The 22,436-nt window shown below is 39.9% G+C and overlaps 1 protein-coding gene across 1 annotated transcript in view; it reads left to right on the forward strand.

The window, feature by feature from the left end:
• The window catches only part of LOC149148380 (calmodulin-binding receptor-like cytoplasmic kinase 2), a 68,253-nt gene extending 47,300 nt beyond the window's left edge, over positions 1-20,953 (forward strand). The window contains exons 2-3 of the mRNA XM_089441072.1: positions 19,280-19,578; positions 20,643-20,953. Of these exons, the coding sequence (XP_089297198.1) occupies positions 19,513-19,578; positions 20,643-20,744 (168 nt within the window). The 5' untranslated portion in view covers positions 19,280-19,512 and the 3' untranslated portion in view covers positions 20,745-20,953. The remainder of the gene's footprint in view (positions 1-19,279; positions 19,579-20,642) is intronic.
• The last annotated feature ends 1,483 nt before the right edge of the window (positions 20,954-22,436 follow it).

A 22,436-nucleotide genomic window follows, 5' to 3' on the forward strand; every position in this document is an offset into this window, starting at 1 on the left:
CGTTTATTTTTTAACGAGCATGAACTTTGCCAAAACTGCTCGTTTGATAAGGTCAAATTCATATTTTACCATGACTAGTTTTTCTTTTCCAGAGATAGTACTGTTTTCATCAATTTGCTGCAACAAACTTGTTAGAAACGGATAACATGAAGTAAAAATACTAATATTTCACTTTGAACTATGTAAAAAGCAATTAAAAGATGTTTTTACCTCTCATTTTACCATTTCATGTGCATTTGGTTTGTTGGAGCTTTGGAGGTGCCTCTTCCTCTTGATTTTTCACCAGCTGATTTCGGGAGATTTCGTGGACGATTTTCAGCGCCGTTTCCACCAGGTAGGAGCTAAACCCTAGCTCTATCTTTTCATGGTCTTATTTCTCAGTTTTATGCTTGTTTTCCTGCCCCCATGAGCCCCTGGGGTTTCTCTAGGGTGCTCTGCCATCAGCGCAGGTGCCCCATATCGAAACCTGCGTTGGGGGTTTCTCTCTTCAAAGGCAGTTTGTCTCCCAACGCAGGTGAGACCCTTCCCTACCTGCGTTGGGCGCAGAAAACATCTTGGTTGCACAATTTTTTATGAGATTTTTGCCATTTTCTTTACTCAGTCAGGGATCTTACTCCTCCTCTTGTTGGTTTTGCAGAGTTTATTGGAGCAGAATGACTCTTACGTGGCGAGAACGAGAGCATGAAGAGGAGGACATGATTGCCCTCCATGATCCTGTTACCGTGAGCGCGTTGCGGAACTGTGGCTTGCTAAAATTCTTACGCATATCTAGCATGAGGGCACAGATACGTTTACTGCAGTACCTGCTTGATGCTTGGGATCCTGTTAACCAAGTGTTCTAGATTAGGGGCAAGTCCATCCCTTTGACCATAGTGGACATTTACTTCTTGACTAGGTTGTCAAGGCGGGGTGCCCCCATTTCCTTGTCTGGTTCGGCCTGAGGGAGTGATTTCGTGAAAGATTATATCCGTCAGTATTGCAGGGAGGGATCCCAGCCGAGCAGAGACGGCAAGATTTCTATATGTGATGTTACTGACAGGTCTCTCAGGTCTATTCTGTACACGATTTGTAGGATGGCCGGTAGTGCATCCCCTCATGTTGCCAACAGGTCATATGTGCAGCACGCCCTGGAGTGTCTTCAGCCGAAAGTTTTTAACTGGTGTGATGCAGTACTGGTTCAGATGAAAAACCAGTTGACCATAGTAAAGGACAGGAGACTGAAGAATTTTGGATTTGGTTCAGTTTTGACTGCCTTCGCTTTGGAGAAGATACCCCTGATGCAACCTCAGTACATTGTCCTCGACTTGCCATCTCCTACTGAGCCACGCATGCAGAGGTGGGTTGACCACATGGCTAGACATGCAGGTCAATCTCGGATTACTTTTACTGATGCCTTCTTTAGGTGGTTCGAGCGGCAGGATATGGCTTTTTCCGAGTATCCATATATTGGCATGGATTTCCGAGGTGATCCGGATTTGGTACTACCGGATGGCGAGCAGTGGGGTGATCTTGGTAAATATTTTGACCTTATCACCGTTTACTGTTTTTTATTTATAATGTCCTTGTGCTTTACTCTATCAAGACTCTAATCGAACTCATGTGTGCATGCAGATGTGGGCCCCGTCCGTCCAGCAGTTCGTCCAGGAGTTCCGGCCGCTGCCCCAGCAGGGGAGGCTCCAAGGAGGGCTATTCTCCGTGACCTTGACTTGGCCGAGACTCTTGCTGCTATGCAGGAACAGGTCGAGGGTCTTACCTTCGGGATTCCGGATGTACGGATTGACGAGTTGCCTCTGCGATTGCAGCGACATACTGCTGGTGTTCCTGGACGATGGTCTCGTCTCCTGCACATGATCGCACAGGCCGTGGCATGTTATCATGAGCATCACTAGGCTAGGGTGACCCCCAGCCATTTTTGAGTTTTGGGGTCGTATGACCGATTTTGTCTTGGTTACAGAACATTATATGTAAACCGTAAACAGCTATATATATTTTTGATTTTCGGGGTTTATCTCGGTTTTTATGTGATCCAGGTATGAAACATCGATGATGCTTCTCTTTTTATCAAATTTGCAAATGTCTATCTAACACATAATTTGCTAATGAGTCAGTTAATGTGTTTAAGTTTCTGGAAATGTGTTGATATTGGATAAAATCAAACTGTCTTTCCAAGATTTTAACTCTTAGGAACTTGCGATAAATAGCTGGATTTCGGACAGAGTAGGTACCTTTGAGCTGTAGTACCACGAGCTGTGAGTCTAGCCTGACAACTAGCCGGCGTATGCCATGGGTAATGGCATCAGAGAGGAGCTCTATCAATGCACTATACTCAGCGATATTATTTGTTGATTGACCAATACATACCCCCCTGAAACTCATTAACTCGCCGCTTGGGTTAAAAATGGCCCATGCTGCTGAGGATAGGTTCCTCGAACTACGACTCGCTCCGTCAGCATATCCAACCCATGGTTCCAATGGATTTGACATCTGCAATAAGTGTAAAAAGCGGATTACTTAAACCGGAACAAACGCTTTAGCGAAAACAAAAATGTAACAAAAGCATACAGGTTACTATTAGGCATAGTAACGCTTAAGGTACAACCCGTTGCGGGGTTGCGCCAGTGGAATTCCGTCATAATCTACCAACTCGTAGGCACCTTTTGCTAACACACTTTTAACAATATAAGGGCCCATCCATAAGGACTTGAATTTCCCAGCTCCCAATTTATCGGATTCTTGGTCATAAAGCAAGACCAAATCACCTTCCGAGAAGACACGGGGTTTGACATTTTTGTCGAACTGCGCTTTGACTCGTTTCTTATGGACTTCATTGGCCAAGGCGGCATCACGACGGGTTTCATCCAACTGGATTAACTCCAAGAAACGAGCTTCTTCTTCTGAGGTGCCGGGGAGGAGATCAATTGCGAGTTTAAGGGACGAAATTTCACACTGGATTGGTAGGATCGCTTCCAGGCCATACACCAGTTGAAACGGTGTGAACCCAGTGGCGTTCCTTACCGATGTTCGGTAGGCCCACAAGGCCGAGTACAGGATCAAATGCCATCTTCTTTTGTGAACCCCCACCATCCTTTGCAGCATGCGCTTCAGGACTTTGTTGATCGCTTCAACTTGTCCGTTAGCTTGTGGATAGTACGGAGTAGAGCTGTCGTGAGACAATCCTAGTTTGGCAGTTAATTCAACCATCATGTGATTGCGGAAATGCGATCCATGATCTGTTACTATGGCCTGTGGCACGCCGAATCTAGCGACCACATGATTAAAAAAGAATAGGGCTGCTGTTTCACCAGTGTTATCCAATGTAGGCATCGCCTCGGCCCATTTGGTAAAATAGTCAACTGCGACTATAATATACCCATGCCCCCCGGTCGAGGTGGGGTTACATTGCATGAAATCGATGCCCCACTTGGCGAAAGGCCCCACAGCTATTATTGGCTGTAAAGGAGCGGGGGTCTTCTGGTTTTGCTATCAAAAATCTGTCATGCATGGCAACTTCTAACTGCGGTTATGCAATCTTTGAACATGGTTGGCCAGAAGTATCCTGCTTGTAAGATTCTTTGTGCTGTAGCATATCCAGATTGATGCCCCCCACAGGTGCCTGAATGACATTCATTCAGGGCTTTTTCGGCTTCCTCATGGGTTAGACACCTTCTCAGGACCGTATCGACACCACGACGGTAAAGTGTATCACCGACGATCATGTAGTCTTTTGCTTGGTATCGAATGCATTTTTGTTCTGAGTGAGAGGTGTCTGGCCGAAACTTTTGGGTTTGGAGATAAACTATTATATCTCCATACCACTCATCACTTGCTGATATCAGAAACAAACTTTCGTCCACGATCGATTCTTTGGACGTTTCATCGTTGGATGATGATGGGAGATCGCATAATAATTCTGCGAAAACTAAAGCTTTCTTTGATTTGGATTTCACAAATTCCAGATCAAACTCTTGAAGGATAGCTATCCACTTTGAATATTTGCCCCCAAGCAACTGTCGCGACAGTATATAAGTCATGGGGTTGCAATCTGACAATACAGTGGTCTTCCTAAAGAGGACATAATGCCGAAATCTTTGAATCGCTTGAACAGCTGCCAATGCCAGCTTTTCAACATGAGAATATCTACTTTCCGTATCATTTAAGTTTTTACTTAAATAATATATAGGGTGTTCAATTCCATCGACTTCTTGAACTAAAACCATCGCAATGGTCGTATCTGCTGCAGCCAGATACAGGTTAAAATCCCTTAGATAGTCTGGGGCGTACATTAATGATGCTTTGACTAGCGCTTCTTTCAAAGCATCAAAGGAAGCTTGTGCAACCTGGTCCCAGACGAAAGGTACATCCTTTTTCAGGAGACGGGTATAACCTTTAGCAAGTTCTGCGTAATTCGGAATGAACCTCCTCAGAAAGTTTGCTTTCCCTTGGAGTTTCTGAATCTGAAGCAAGTTCGAAGGTGGAGGCAAATTAATGATTGCCTGCACCTTGCAAGGGTCGAGACGAATCCCATCCTTGGAGACTATAAAGCCAAGTAAACGACCAGAACCGACGCAAAACACACATTTGTGCGGATTGAGTCTTATCTTGTAGTGTCGGCAACGTAGAAATATTGCTCTTAAATGATGCGGATGATCAGTCCGCTTTTGCGAATGAGCCGGAAGATCGTCGAGATAAGGTTGAACGATGTTCTTGATGTCATTGAAAGCATAATTCATTGCTCTCTGAAACGTCGCCCCTGCGTTCTTTAAACCAAAGGGTAATTTTCGATAAGCGAAGGTGCCCCACGGACAAATAAATGCAGTCTTTGACTGGTCCTGTGGGCAGATATTAATTTGATTATACCCGGAAAATCCGTCCATAAACGAAAAGATTTCACATCCGGCGCATTCATCAATTATCTGGTCGATGAAGGGTGTAGGGTAGTTGTCCTTTGGACAAGCTTGATTTACATCCCTATAATCGACGCACACTCGTATTGTTCCTTGTTTCTTCATAACAGGGACAATATTCGATACCCAATCAGTTAGAGGAACCGGGTAGATGAAACCAGCATGGAGGAGTTTTTCAACTTCTGCCTTAATAGCAGCGGCTTTCTTGGGGTGCACCTGCCGAAGCCATTGTCTCACTGGTTTGACATCAGGATACATCTTAATTTCATGTTCAACGATACTCGAGTCAATGCCTAGCATTTCATCATATGACCAAGCAAAGACATCTCTAAATTCGCGGAAAAGAGCTTTATATATTTCTTGTTCTGAAGGGGAACCACCTTTGCCAACATAAATATTCTCTACAATGTATGTTTTGGTTGAGATATTTATGGCTATAGTCTCTTCTATATTGGATAGGTTTCTCTCAGAATCCACCGTATTTACAGTATTTGTTAGGAATTCAAATACTGAAGGGTGATACAGGTCGCCTTGAGTATCTTCCTGAGGAAGGGAACGATGGTGGTTATCATCCCATGGTGCCCCCTCAATCAACATTGACTGCAGGATTCCTTCGTCACTTGCATGCACTCGTGACCAAGGATCCAGAGGGGTACCACATTCTCCTGACCTATCTACCCAAACGCTTGACGAGCATTGATTTGGGCTCGCCTCCCATGCCTGAAACATTGATTGCTACAATATTTCAATTGGGCTCGGGTGCAACACCATTGCCCGATCCATGACGACTTTTTCTTTTGCGACCTTCGTGGAAGATATCATGTTGCAGGTAGCCACCAATGGTACATTTCCTATGTACATATGATTTGGTAGCGAGAAAGTCCCCATCATCGTGGGGTCTTTCAACAGGCCTATTCCTATATCTTGAATTGAATGGTCACTCTCATGGATCATGGGAATGCTTCCTGTAACTTACGAACCATTAAGGAGGAAGTTCTGTTGGTCGAAGACCGTAATCCCTCCTTCAAACGGGAATGCGATCTTCCTAAAATAAGTCGACACTACAGCTGCCATGGCATAGATCCATGGTCTTCCCAGTAGGATGTTGTAATCCAGATTTCCATCTATGACTTCAACATCAATCTCTACTGTTTTTCCACCTAGTTCAACTTTCAAGTTACTTAGGATACCGTAAGGGGTATATGTCCTACCGTCGAAAGCCTTTAGTGTTGTCGAAGATCTCAACAAGGTTGGTGACCCTAGCGTTTTCCAGCAGCTCATTGACATAATACATGTCGATGCTCCCTCGTCAATAATTGTTCTGTGGACAGTTTTGTTGAGGACCTTCACTTGAATAAGGAAAGCTAGCTGAGCTGGTAACTGAGGGTCATACCCTTTATGATCAAAGGACACAAGATTGGAATCCTTAGGATCAACCCCCCCTATTGCCGATAACAATGCCTGCCTTTGGGATGGACAATTTTGTAGTACTTCTAGAGTCGACATAGCGGATGGCGATTGAGCCAAATCTTCTACTATGTTATAATGTTGTGCCGCTCTGGCATGAGGATTAAACGTCGACTTGTGTACTACACCCTTAGGTGGTTTTATCATTAATTCTGGCATTATGGGTGGGACAACTTCTGTCGAAGTTGTTGTTGAACTACTAGGTTGATCTTTACCTTTTTCGTTTGACAGTTGCGGATTCCCATAATCTTTGTTCCTTGTCGAAATCAAAGCATCATTTTGCTGCTTAGAGATCGACAACATCAGCACTTGCGACGGGGAAGCATTTCCACTATCAACCATATTTTGACCTGGATTGGGAAATGGATCAGTCAGCACAGCTGGGTTCTTTGGAATTTTAAAGAATCTCTTGAGTTCAGCTTATGGACACTCTGATGTCTTGTGATCTTCGTCACATATCATACAGGGCCATTTCTTTTTCCCTTTCTCAGGAGAGTTAGAAGAAGTTTTTTCAGGTGACGGATCATCCTGTTTCTTCTTCTTCCCTTTGTTTTGCTTCTTCTTGCTTCCTGGTTGATTGGTTTCTTTGCCTTTATCTGCTGATATGGCATTTACTTCCGAAGCAAGAATCTCTTCATGGGCATTTCGATCTGAAGTCTTACGGGCTTTCTGAGGTGAAGCCTTTTTTGACTTCGCGCTTGCAGTGCCAATCACGCCATCTCCGGCATGAGAGTCAATATTCGATTTAGGAGGGGGAGGAATTGAAAATTCAGGTCTGGGGGCATCAGGTATTTTGTCATAGAGCGTGCCAGACTGAGTATATACCAAGTCTAAATATTGAGCACGAGCAATGACTTGCTCCTCTGTTACAACTCCCCCCTTGGCCACATCCTCCGTTATAGCTGGAAGTAATGACTTTATAAACCATTCAGCTAGTAGCTGATCAGGAACGTATGTTTTCACCATCCTACGACGGCGACGCCACTCATGTATATGATCAGATATGTGAGTAGCTGTCGTCTGTTTGAAGTTGGTCAGTATCTCGGTTCCTGTTTCATACCTGATAGGTAATTGAAAATGGGTTAAGAAAGTCGTGGCTAAGGAGCTGAAATTGTCGAAAGAGGCTCTTGGCAATTCTATATACCATTTGGCCGCCGGACCTGTCAATGTCCTCTCGAAGAGGCGAAGTCTTATCGAATCATCGTTCAGAGTGTTCGATGAACACCATAGATGAAAGGTCATGACGTGATTCGACGGGTCTTCGCCTGGATTTCCATTGAATTTAGGAATGTCGGAGGGAAGTTTGTGAGGAATCGCTGGCCACCAAGGGGCATAAGCAATCGGATCGTTTGTCAACCGATGTAAATCGGGTAACTCCAAAGTTGCCACGAATGGCAGTTGTTGACTCAGGTTAGGTGAAGCGTACCCAGGATACGATGGAATCGCCTGAGCAGTTGGTCTTTGCATACCAGCATAATGTAATTGATGCTGATATGATTGATACGGTTGATGGACTACTCCACCATAGAGTGGTTGGTTTTGACCGTATTGTAGGTACGGTTGTCCATTGTTCGCAAAAATTTGCTACTCAGTACCTTGGTACACTTGCTGGAACTGTGGTTGTTGATACTGCACCAACCATGGTTGTGATACCATTGGTTGTTGTGCGATGCTTACTACTGGGCCAAGATGAGGGGTAAGGGTACCCGTTTGTGCTTGTGTCGCCCCGCCAGTCGACGATTGTGGTTGGGTTGCAGGGTCAAAGGGTTGTTGCATTACAACCTGAGAAAACTGAGGTTGACATGCAACAGGTATCGTTTGAACTTGCGACACAGTCACAATTGCTGGTGTCGTCGGGATGTTCGTCACAAGCATCTGTTGTTGCATAGAATACACAACTCTTGGTTGCTGGGGTAGCATAGGTATCCAACCACTTGTAGTTATTCCAGTATAACCTGAGTATGGTTGTGAACTCCCGTATGGGTAACCTCCCGGAGGGGGTAATGAAAAAGCATATTGCCCCCCATACGGTGGTGGTCCGGAACCGAGAGGATTTATTACACCTCGAGGACCGGATTGCCCAAACTGATTCCCGAAAGGATCAATTTGTTGAGTTCCAACATAGGAGTTACCGGGTATTATCCCAGGAGAACAAACAGGAACAGACCATACTGTCGTCATGGCCCCCGAAGGGACCCCCTCCAGCTGTTGAGAGTTAGGGACAGATGGTATGTCGGCGAACATTGTCGGAATGACTGCAGGGAGTTCTGCCGTCGCTGTGTCATTTGGCACAGTCCTAGATGTTGACGGTTGTTCAGACATTTTGAGTCTATCCAATAGATTGCCTAGCGATTCTTCAGGAACTTCTCTGGGTGATAGGCTAGCTTCTGATGCAGTAGGAAGTAGAGTGATCCCTGCTCCAAAATGTGTTGGAGTAGTTGCTTGCGGATCTTCTACAATTTCCTCTATTGCGATCAGACCGGGTGGAAGAGGAAGACCGTCAGGTCCGTAGAATATTTCTGGTGCCGAAGAACGGGTTGTTTCGACAACGACAGTTGTTTGAGGAGCAAGACTCTCTGAACCGATCACTGATGGAACTGATTCAGTAACACAAGTATTTACTCTCAGACTAGGATCAGTGTTACTGTCCTTCTGGGGCTGTTGAACTTCTTCAATAGGGGCAGGGTTTCCAGAAATGTTTGGAGTAACCGGAACCTCAGATGTCATCGGAACACTTGTTCTAACTTTGACAGGAGATTTGGAACCAGTTGAACGAGATCGCTTTGCCCGGGTTGTTTTCGATTCCGGAGACAAAGACGGTTGACTCGTACGCCTCCGCGAACGACGGTTCATCGATTGACTTTCTTCCACGGTTGCGGATTACTTGATCAACCAACAATGCACAGGGTAAAATGTGTTTTCGAAATGAATTAATTTTAGACGCTTTTTTAAGACACAACTTGCTTTTTCACTTTTTAAGAGTCGAGAAAAAGCTAAAGATGACTCTAGTCTCCTTCGATGTATTAACGAGCCCGAAGTGACAAATGCTCGGATGGACTTTTTCAGTTATAGAGTTTGAAAAAGGCCAAAAGAAACTACTTTGGAGTTCTAGGCAGAGGGTGTGCCAAACCTTTCGCGAAACCACAGAATACGTTTTACGGTACGAGTGGTCGATCTTCGTGAATGCTGTGTTCACTGCATCGTGATCAGTAGGGCGGCCGACACGGCTTCCTATGGATAAAGGCTTTGTTCCTATAGGGGTCCCCCAATATACGCGACGGTACGCGGGGGCACAAGTCCGTATTAGTGCTATCGTCCCTCAGGAGGAATCACCCACCTTCGTAGAGATCGACAGTCACTATGTTTAACGACGCCGGTTCACGTCTCTACCTAGACCTCTACTGTGTTTCGTTATGTTTCAAAGCGTTGTTAGATAAATTCAGTTCTTTTTAGGTTGATCTTGCTTAGCAGTTTGCCTTTATGGATCACCGCGTGATGTATGATACAACTCCTAAATGCAGTCTAAGAATGATAAGCAAGCGTTTTCAATTCTTTCAACTTATGAAAACCTTAACTACTGAAGGAAAAGAAAGACATCATCTTTTCAAACAGATCATAGAGCACACACTGATGCAATTTTCCTAAATCGACATGCAAGCTGTCAAAATGCACATGCACAATGCAAGTATTTCTTTTCTTCTTCCTTAATGTTGGTGTATTACAAAAAGAAAGCTGTTGTATAATTTCGAATTCAATTTCAAGCGAAAGAAAACAAGTTCTGTCCAATAATCAAAAGAACACCTTAAGATTCACTTGTTTCAACACAAGAAATACTGAAATTCGAACCATATAACGAAAGCAAATGCTCAAGCAGCTATGAACAGCAATAAACTATCTCTTAGAATCACAACGACACTTTCTCATAGGTCTAGATCCAAGAGGTCATAGCAAGACTAGTTCACTTTCGCTATGGGAAACTGTGAATGACAGCAAGAAATACAATAAGAACAATCACGGTTTCTTCATACAACTGAGGCGGAATGAAGGCAAAGAGAAGTGGTTTCAGCTGGGTATATAGGTTGACAACAGGCTGCAAAAACAATACTGAAAACTGGGCAACAGACAGTGGGGAATCCCAGTTGCACAAGGCAAAACTGGATCAGCGCAGGTGCTGCACTGTCAATCTGACATGCAGCACAGGTAGCCCCTTCGGGACCTGCGTTGCAGTGCAGGTAGCCTTTGTTGCAGCTGCACTGAAGAGACAACTCTCGTCTCTCTCAGATTCCGGGTCACAGTTTGCTCAAAAATCAATGGTTTTTGGCCAAATCAGAGGCTATCAGTCAAGTATACACTAGAGGATGATTAAAGGAAGATGAACACTATCACAAAGAGCTAAAAAGAGTCCTTGTGGATCAGCTCTTCAGATCATAAACATGCCCAGCATTGGGCTAGAGTAGCTGCCCTCTACTTTGCATTCGAAGGACTCGAATGCAGTTCGATTCGGTACTCCTTTGTTTAAGGAATGAATAGCAAGAAACACAAGCTACCAACAAGACACGATCCCCAGTGGAGTCGCCAGTCTGTTGTGGGGGAAAGTATCCAACTCGGAATGACCCTAACCCACTCTAAGGGTGACAGTTCCTTAGCAACAGCTGAAAGCAAAGCTATCTAAAGTTTCTTCTTTATGACATGCAAGAGATAAAAGGGAGAGATCCACTTACCGATGTCTTGCGCAAATGGTCGATCCAATCTCCTTTGTTTGCCGCTTGCTCCCAGCTCCAAGTCTTTTCACGGGCCCAGCTACATGAGATCCTGCAAATAAGACAAGAAAAGGAAACTACAAGAAGCATGCATTCATAATCGATTCGAGGATTAGCATAAATCAAAGACGCAAGTAAGACAATACACCATTGAAACACATGCGAATAGAAGAACCTCAAATGCTTTATTAATATATGGAAGTAAGGTTCAGGCGGTGATACAACCATGAGAGGTCCAATCCAGCATCACCTTCCCGATGGAGAGAAATCTCTTCTTCACCTCCCTCAGGCAATCACCCAATACTCTCAACTGTAAACCAACAGCAATTCTTTGCACCGAATTCCGCCCCCCTAGATCCCATGGGATGAGATCCTTATATAGAGTTTTGGAGTGAAGATAAGTCAGCTTGATGTGTGACTTGTTGTCCTCTTCAACTCCAGTTGTTCTTCAGTCCTTCACTCGGAGTTTTTGTCTTCCACTTGGAGTTTTAGAAGCTCTTAACTCATCATTAGGCGAATCTTTTGATCAAGTGTCTTTTTGGAAGCTTCCTGGGCACTGGCACATTGAGAAAAAGATTCCTCCACATGTCAAAGTACGCCCAGCGCAGGTAGCCTTTGTTGCACTTGCAATGCAGCGCAGGTACACCATAGAGCTCTTGAAATTCAGCGCAGATGCTTAGTGGAGCAACTGCTTTGATCCAAAATTGACCTGTTTTTGAGTGTTTTTCAGTGGAGAACTGATTTGCAGTGCTGTGGTTTGCTGACCTTGTTCCTCTAAGGGTAAGAACAACATGTTTAGGGACTTTGGATCCCTTATATTATTGACATTTCATGCTCTATGTTGTAAGGCACAAAAATGTCTATAACAAGAGCAGACAGCTCAAACAGCTCCATCAACATCAGCACCACCAACGGCACCAGAACAGGCTCCAAGCCTGGACATGCAAAAGATGATGAAGGAGATCCAAGTCCTAGAAGCCCAGATGGCAGAGTTGAATGAAGCCAAGGAGAATTTAGCTATGCTGAATGAAAAATAGGACAAATCTAAACAAAGTGTAGTTGAAAAGACAAGGGAAGTAAGGGCCTTGGAAAGAAAAATCAAAGAGCTGGAGAAAGAGCTCACCCTTGACAAAGTGGTGGCTGAGGTCAAGACAGTTTTATGGGCCAACATTGGCCAATCAATAACAGATCAATGGCAGTATATAGAGACTATCCATGAGCAAATGGAGCTCATAGGCAAAGCACACAAGGAAGTCCAAAGAGAAAGGGCATCTCTAGGAAGTATGCCTGAGATAGCCAACAAAATGATCAACGTTCTCAATAACCGCACAGGTCCTCAGCTGGCAGCAATAGGAATCTCCAATGGAACTGAAACCATCCTGCTGATAAAGAGGGTCCTCACATTGAAAAGCCTGGTACAAACATTGGATAGAAGAAGCCAGGACATGCAAACAGAAGTAAACAAGTTCATGGATAAGTTTGCAGCATTACAGAGCAGAGGCCTTCCTGGCTTGCTGAACAGCGCAGGGAGGCTACTATCACATGAGAACTATGCAAAAAGGGTAAATACATTTGCCACCAATCAGATCACTCAAGGATCAAGTACCTCAGAGGTAACAGGGCCAGCATCTGGGCAAAGTCTCTATGACAGAGTAGAGAACTTATTTTTTATTATGAATGAGATCAGACATTTGTTTGAAGTGCCTCCAAACTTCTACAAATATACAGAGGCAGATGAAACCTTAGATGCAATTTTGAGACATCAATTGCCTACACAGGACTGGTGGACCAAAATGATACAGTTGTTACAGTAGACAAGAGGCTTTCATCGAGTTTTTTCATCAAAAAACATAAGTCATCATGTTCAGAAAATTTGATGCATTCAGTATGACTGGAGAAGAGTGGACTGAGCCAACTCAGCACAAAGATTCGGCCACTAAAGCAACACTGACAGCTACAGCATGACAAAGCCATAAAGACACATCATTCAGCATTAATGAAGAACGCTCAACCGACTCAGTGGCCTCCAAAGGTCAAAAAGACTTCTGACATAATTAAAGAGTATTCATTTTGTATTTAGAGCAGCAATAACTTCCTTATCTACTATTTTGTAAAGTTGGTGAGCGTATTTATTTATCAAGTGACTCAGCGGTTTAGGTATTTTGTAAAACCGATTGTATATATTCCCCCTCGCATAAGCTTGCAGGGGTGGTTGTTTCTTGTTAAAAAAAGGAGAACTCGGTTGTAATCTCTGGAGGAATCATACAAAGAAAGCTTGGAGTTTACAGAAGTCTGGTCTTACTGATGCATGTTGTCTTCGAACCATTGAATGCTACAGGATTCTAATGCTATGGCTTAATATAATAAGTTTTCTCTATCTCTGTTACCGTTTTATTATCTGTTTAACTCATATCTCTCATATCTGTTTAACTCATATCTCTCATATGTTGTACTAAATTTAGGAAGAAAGAAAAAGAATAGCTCAGGATTTGTCCATGGAGACACCCTGATTTCAATCTTTCTTTACTATAAATGTTTTCTATAAGCTCAATTGTTTAATTGGAATTCTTAACTGCTCCAATAAACCCTGAATCTTTCACAGTTCCTATTTAGTAATTCATGTATGCTACTAAGTAGAAATTGTTGTTCTAATTGTCATCACACTGTCTGTAATTCCATCTCTCACTGTTTCACTCACTAATCAGAAATTATATTAAGAATAGCCATCTAGCCTTGCAGTAAAACTTTCTCCATCACAGGCACCAGGACTGTATCAGATTTCTGACTCCATATGTCCAATGGATTAACATCTCCCAAACATTTCATGCCCTTCTCACAACAACAGTTCACAACCAAAACTTCAAACAAAAAGCTGAAACTTATAACTAGCCTAAAATCTTCACAAAACAGAGCTAAAAATTTAAAGAGAGAGCCCTCTCTGATTATAGGTAGGCTAGGACCTATAATCCAAAGCTTGGTTAGTGGTTACCCCGGCCGTATTCCCTTGGGAGTCATAGGGAACAACTTGGGTGTTAACAGGGTATATGTTGGACATCCAAAGATTCAGAGGTGATCCACACTTGGATTCTTTCCTGTGAATGCTTCCTATGGTGTCATGTGATCAAAGATTCTATGAGGACTACTATTTTTTATGTATAATGTTGTCATTGCTACTTCTCCTCATAGAAATTTTGGCAGATCTTGATCAAATATCATATTCCTTATGCATTCTTCAATGGTTCTATTCTTTCTTTCTATAGCTCCATTCTGTTCGGGGTTATAGGGAACAATGACCTCTCTCTTAATACATGCTTCTTTACAATATGCAATCAACTCTTTTGAAGTGTATTCCCCTCCATTGTCAGATCTGAATGTTTTTATTGTTCTACCAGTTGATGTCTCCACTTCGGATCTAAATTATTTGAACTTCTCAAATAATTCATCTTTTGTCTTAAGAAGATAGAGCCATGGCTTTCTAGAATGATCATCAATGAAGGTTGCATAATAAAGATGGCCTCCAAGATATTTTTTAGACATTGTACCACACACATCAGAATGAATGAGGTCTAATATTTCCTTAGACCTTGTATCACTACTTGTAAAAGGTTTCCAACTAATATTTCCCAAAGCACATCCCTTACACACTCCTTCATGATCTTCCTTGATGTTGGGGATTCCCTTTACCACTTGACTAAGTGAGGGTATTATCTTATAATGAATATTCCCATATCTTCTATGCCATAGTTCAATAGGATTGACCTCCATGTGAACTAGGGCTTGAGGAGATGGTTTGATGACTCTATATAAACTTCCTTCACGAATTCCAATAACTTTTTCCCTTTCGATACTTGAGTCTTTTCCCCAAACCAAAAGCTTTACATCTACAAATGAAACCCTTTCTCCTTTATCCTCTAAACAAGAAATGGAAAGTGATTTTTTTCAAACCTGGAAAATAGAGTATGTTGTTTAGATGCAACTTTGCTCCACTTTCCAGCTTTAGTGATGTAGATCCAAGGCCCTTGACTGCATAACTGTTGTTGTCTCCTAGCTCCACTGCATGTGATGATGGTTCCCTTGATAGATTTTGTAGTTGTCCACTTTCTTCCATCATGTGTCTTGAGGATCCACTATCAATGATCCATGCATTGTCATTGCTAAGTGTACTTTCAGGTGTAGCCGATAATCCTTCTCTCTTGACCTTCCTAGATAGATTGTAGAAGATCATTTCAATCCAACTTCTTGCAATTTTCATAATATTGAATCCCATCTTCAAGTGGCTTGCTATAGAGGAAGTAACCTTTTCTTCCAAAACTGCTTTTCCTTTCTTCAAGTAATAGTCAACAAAGTGATATCCAACCTTCTTTAACCTTAGCTCTGATACCATGTTGAGAAATCAAGACTTGTAGCAATTAGGGTTTGATTCTTCTTTCTTGATAATTACTTGTGACTTATGTTAGCTTCTTTTACTTCTTTATTAGTTAATCTTTCGTCAAGTAATTACCAAATTATGTGTGTATGAAGATCACAGGAACAAAAGACACAAGATGTAGGCACTCAGCCAAGGCAAAACCCCTATCTAGGGGAAAACCTAGTCAAACTCTTCCACTAATAACTTCAGATCAAGATAAGACTCCAAGACCTAGACAAAGACCTCCTCCAACCACCAAGTCAACCCTTCCTTCTTGTATATGCCCTTTCTTCAACCTTCCAAGTGTCAGCTCTTCAAGGTGCAACTTTATATCATAATTTCGGCCCCCAAATTTAGAACTTCGAGAATTTCGAACCCAACTTCAGCCTAGTATCTTTGCACGTGTGAGAGAAAGCTAGCCCAAAAACTTGATTTTCTTCTTCCCAACTTCTCCCCTTTTCTAGCAACTTCACACTCTTTTCTAGCTACTTCTTCTTAGAGATCAAACTTGTTGATGATGTTCTCCAAATGAAGCGAAGTTGCTAAATAAATAGCCTTCTTGTGAGTTCGAAGTGCCCTAATCTAGGCCGACATGTTGAGGGCAGGGTTGCCTTAGTGTGGAGGTGAGAAATGACTATTTTGACTCAAAAATAAATCCTTTTACATGGAACAAAAACCCAAGAAGGCTCTAATAAATATGACAATGACTTTAATGAATCATGGCAAACCTTAAAAGTTTTCAATGGAGACTTTTTATTGACCCAAGCATGAAACCCATGCCTTAATAAGTCAATTACATCAATAATAAAATTCCTTTTGATAAGCACAATTATGAAGACAAAAACTAGTTACATTCATCAATAGGAAAAAACATAAAGATATGTATATATATGAACCACAACAAAATATTTCTATGTGCAAAGAGAAGAAGTAATTGAAAGTAATATATATATATATATATATATATATATATATATATATATGGACAACTTAATCCATAAATAAAATATTTCAATGCTCATGTTAACTAAATTATGTCAATGTCAACAACTTACCTATTAGATATGGTTTAAAATAACAATAAAAAAATAAAAAATAAAAATTTCTACATAATTGAAAATAAATTCTTATTGTTATAGCATCTCAAGTATCATTATTTTACATAAATTAATTTTTAAATGGGACAAATATTTGTTGGAATTGCATGTTTGAGCTATTTTATTCTATATATTCAAGAGATTTTCAAAGGGTTGAATCTATTTATAAAAACATAAAACTAAAACCTTATTACAAAATTACACTTAAATATTTGTTCTTATCCTTGCAATGTTCATTTTCTTCTTAGTAAGAAAAAAATGAACATTGCAAGGATAAGAACTAATTCTCATGAGTTTTGAAGTGAAACTAAGCATTGGTCTATTCCCAAGACACTATGGGATAGCGCTGAAGATGAAAAACACTTTCTCTTAAATTGACGGGCTCAGTTCTCATTTCCAAAACTTTTGCCACACTTCCAACCTTCTTGACTTTTCTCTTAAATTGACGGGCTCGGTTCTCATTTCCAAAACTTTTGCTACACTTCCAACCTTCTTGACTTATTAAATCAGTAAAACTATAATGATCTTGGAGCGTTTCTCTCTCTCCTTTTTTATCATAAACATAAAATATTAAAAAGTCTTAATTAATCTTTTACTTTAATCATCATCATCATATATATATATATATATATATATATATATATATATATATATATAAGCATTGAGTTGTCGCTAAATTAATTGTCTCCACGATATTTCTAAGATAGTTAAAATATGATATATAAAAGATATATTTTATAAATAATAATAGGTTAATTAAATACAAATATAAATATTTAAATACCCCATACATACGTAAGAAAAAATTGATCTAAACACATACTATTAAAAATATTTGATATAAACACATAGCTTATGTGATCCATAATGAATTAAGCAAAGTCTTTCCGTAGAAATCACATAATTGAAAAGTGTTTCGAACCAACAAATGTGGTTGATCATCAGGGCCTTTTTTAACTTGGAAACCCTTACACGAGAGTTCAAAGTGATGAACTTTAATAGCAGTGACCCTTCCGTATTTGTATTCAAGCTTCTGTGATCCATAATGAATTAAACAAAGTCTTTCAGTAGAAATCACATAAGAAATTTTTGGCCAACGGGTTTCGAACCAACTAGTGTGGAACTGATAATGAAGCACACTTGTTGGTTCGAAAGGCTTTGGCCAAAAATTTCTGAATATGTGATTTCTACTGAAAAACTTTGCTTAATAAATACATACTATTAAAAAACTGTGATATATTGAAATTAGAAAACACTTTTTTTTCCCATGGAAAAAGTCATAATTTTATTCATATGAAAAAATTACATTTTGTAGATGCTTAAAGCATATGCAGATGGTTGTCCCTGTAATGACAGGAAACAAAAGGTTACAAGAAAAAATAAAAAATAAATTCCCATTGGCCTATACTTTTCTGCCCTTCTTCTTCTCCACCCTTCGTCAACCTTCAGAGTTGGGAGTGGGTGCAATTATAGCTAGCTGGTTTTCCATTGTGTTCATTGGATGTTCTTTGTCAGATTCTGATCCTTCAGATCCATGAGTTCGTTTGATGTTGCTTACTTCCAGCTGAGGTTCTTGTTGTTGTTTCGTATTGTCTTGCCTCAAATGAGTATCTGGGGTATTTTCTTCCTGTGTATATTTCTGTTCCATTTGTATATTAGGTTTTGATTGGTTCCCTGTAGCTTCTGTCTGCATGTCCTCTTCTTCCAGCAAGTCGGTATGCTACCACCCTTTGGGCTTTTTTTGTTGTTTCTTATTCCCTTTGGGGTCCTTGGAGATGCCCTGTTTGCATGTAGCTGCGGCATCTGAATGCTATATTCTCATAGTCAAGTGGTTGTGTTCTCAGTGTATTATTGTAGTTCAATGTAATGTGATCAGGTAGCCCCTGACTCAGGTCCACTTCTACAAATATTCTGGCAAATGTGAATATTCCCCTGATAACTCTGTCATCATCTATTTTTAGGAATTTCCCCAAGGAATTCCTAATGGCTATTAAAACTTTGTGATGCCAGAAGTGTAGAGGGAGGTTATGTAGCCTCACCCAAACAGGTATTGTTGAGACTTTCATAGTATTTGCATCAAAATCAGAAAACCAAGGGGTGGTGAAGAGGCCAGCATTGCCCGAAAACCAAGGCCCCTGATTGATAACACTGTCTCGTTCTTGTTCTGTGTTGAATCTAACTATGAAAAAACCTTTTGAGCATAGGTGAATTTCACAGTTAGCTGACCATGTGGAGAAAATCCATTGATGCAGAGCGTCGGATTTTGGCTAGAAACCATTAAATCTATAGATAACAGCGTTTTTGGATAGATCAGTGTGTAGATTAGTTACCTCCAAAATTAAACAACACTATAACTTACTTTAAAAACATTTCTCTTATATGATTCCTACTTAAAAATTTTATTTAGTAAACACATACTATTAAAAATTATAATATATTGAAATTAGACAACAATATGAACTAACGGCACTTTGAAGTTCGTCTGGGTACTCGCTCCCGACACTAATATATTGTCTCATATGCAGATGGGGCTGTATGCAGAGAATTTTATCATGCCTATACCTAATGTTGCATGCTTCAAAATTTCATCAGAAGATTTAAGCAAAAAAAATTGAAAACTGACGTTCAATTTATTCCTTGCAGACCAGCTAATAATCCACAGAGACATTAAATCCTCCAACATTTTACTGACAGAAAATTTCAGGGCCAAAGTAGCGGACTTCGGCTTATCCCACCTTTCTCCAGAAAATAGTGGCACAACTCATGTTTCTACACAAGTGAAAGGAACAGCAGGTTATTTAGATCCGGAGTATCTGAAGACCAACCAACTCACAGCCAAAAGTGATGTTTATTCATTCAGGGTATTGCTGGTTGAGATGATTACTGGAAGGCGGCCATTAGAGCTTGGAAGGGAGCGCAGAGAGCGGATTACTATAAGATGGGTAAGCCAAAATAATTTCCGGAGAACAGTTTACTTAATTTTTGCAGCATTCACAATATGCATCGAAGTGGACAATCTGTTGCAGGTTTTGTAAGGATTCCTTAATTTTTCCTTGCAGAGAAGAGTATGTGTAAAAAGGGAGAATAAAAGGCTTGGTATTAATCTTTAAGTTTTTCTGAAAAAAATTGCGATCCACAGTAACTGACATTGAATTGCATGAATTTTCTTGAACTTGACATTTCATTGAAGAAATCACAGTTCATATCCTCACATAATTTTCCATTTTCTTTATAGAAGAACGACATAATTTGTATAAATTTAACAATGAATTCTAGCATTTGAGTAAATTATTCCAAGATTGGATGAATTGAACAATTTTTTGAATCAGCTCTGGTTTTCGGCTGCAGCATCTGCAGGTGATGAGAAATAGAACATTAGAAGCCATTCTAACATTTTGAATTGCGGATTTTCCTGTCTTGTAAAAAAATCAAAATGAACTGCGGTCCATGCCTTGAATAGTTCAGAACTATTATCGCTGGCTCTGCTGTTTGAAATTAAAAAGCATTGCAGTTTGAAGAAATTGTTTAAATAACATTTTTTATTTATATGTTTTCAGAGTTAGTAGCTTTGTTTGAATGGATAGAATGCAGGCTTTTAAAAGATTCGTGTAAACGCTCTAATTTTCTACTGCAGTGTCTGTAGCCTGTCATTAACTGCCCGTGGCGAAGAACTAAATTTCCTAACAGGCTTCCATAAAATTCCAGATTTTAAAGCCTCATTCTTAAGAAATTTCGCAAATAATCTTGACCTTCCATTTTCAACTGTAAAAAGGAAAAATAAATTCCCGAGTAATCTTAACTTTCCTTTACGGATCTTCGAGTTTTTGGCGATGTTTCCATGGATTTCACGTTTTGGAAGTAATATTTGTGATATCTTATTTCTTAGTGGGGTTTTTCTGGTTTGTAATGATTTTAACCATAAATTTTCAGGTTCGGAACAGAATTCACGATCAGTCCTCTATAACAGATTTTCAAGTTTCACACAATTTTGACTTTGTCTTCGCAGGCTTTGGAGAAATTTCTGGCGGGAGATGCGATTCTGGCGTTGGATCCAAAGGTTACAGGAAAGAGTTCTAGAACTGGCATTTCGATGCACTGCTCCTTCTAGACAAGACAGACCGAGCATGAAGGAAACTGCCAAAATGCTATGGAATATCCGCAAGGATTACCGCGAGCTGGAGCCTTCACCTTCCGTACCTCCTCCTGAGTCAGCGATCGTGGAAGAACCGACTGTTGACCTGGAGGAGGTTCTTCAAAAGATCCAAGCTCTTCGTTTCTGAACAGAAAGCAAAGGCAAGGTAAAGCTAAATGAATGCCTGCGTCGGAAATCTGAAGGGAAGAGAGAGTGCCGTTAGCATGACCTGTGCTGTAAAGTGTTGTGTTGTGGTTGCGTGTGTATTTTCTCTAATAAGAATTAATGAGATTCGAACTTATGTCCCCGGGGTCACAGCCTGTATGTCATTGGAAGATTTCTAATAAGAGTCATAATAACGATGAACAGTTAGATGACTCCTATACGTTGTTGAAGATCAAGGTTTGGTTCCGAAGGAAAGAGCTTTTCCTCATGTGAAGGTGTTTGCTGCAGAGTTAATAGCACTTTCAGAATTTTAATTGCGTTAAGAGGGAGATAGAAGAAATGGAAAGAAATGTATAATTATTTATGTGTTTTTTTAAAATATAAAATTTAAATTATTTAATATGAATTTAAATAAATTATTTGTATATTTAGATTAAGTAATTTATTTCCATATTAATTTAGGTTTCAAATTAAAATTAAAATATTTCAATATTTAATAAAAAATTCAATTACCTCCTAATAAAATTAATAAAAAAGAATATATGGTTATTCAAATTTTAAGATAAAAATAATATAATAATAATAATAATAATCAAGATGGATCATAAATAAAATGATATATATATATATGTTGAGTAAAATATTTTAAAGTAACTATATATATATCATATATGGTAAAAAAAATTTAAATATATAATATAAAGTAATTGAAAAAATGATTTTAAAGTAACTACGTATATATTATATATGGTAAAAAAATTATTTAGATATATAATATAAAATAATTGAAAAAATGAATTGTTATGATTAGAACATTTTAAATATTTTTATTATTCTACATTTAGATCTTTTTTAGGTATATTTTTTAATTAATTTGGTTAGAAATCCAATAAAGATTTGTTTTGATTGAATTGCAAGCTTAAATTGTGTAATTTACACAATCAAAGTTCCCAAAAAAGTTTTCAAGGCTTTGAATCCGTTTATACATTTACATATAGGGTATATCTATATATAGAAAGAAGAAAGAAATAAATAAATTATTTTAACGTTCATGAGGCTGAAGATAGCCTATGGGACATATTGCTTCTTCATGTGCTTGATGTATTGGACCCTTTTCCTGTGAAGCTTCAAAATAAATGCTCCTAGCTTCTCGATAAACCCCTCGCTAAATAGATTATCCCAAGAGCTAGATGCCAACATATCTGCATAGATCCATTTTAACCACAAATCTATCAAGCTTCCAAAGTGATCAAATGTCTTTAGGTGGAAACATTTTTTGCATTCTAAAAAAGGTTCGTAACTCAAGGGATTTGATTTTTTGAGCACTTCCTAGATCCATGTTTAAGATGGTTCTATACTTGTTTAATTATCAATAATTATTAGACACCCTCGAGGTCACATAGTTGAGCTGATAGGAGGGTCACGACATGATAGGAGGGTCAGGACATGAGCTGACAGATGGTTGAGCTGACAGGATCCTTTTGGGTAGCTCATAGGATCCTT

Source organism: Pinus tabuliformis, chromosome 9 (genome assembly GCF_031772625.1).
Source record: "Pinus tabuliformis cultivar Carrire ecotype Pingquan chromosome 9, CPIR1, whole genome shotgun sequence".
Lineage (NCBI taxonomy): Eukaryota > Viridiplantae > Streptophyta > Pinopsida > Pinales > Pinaceae > Pinus > Pinus tabuliformis.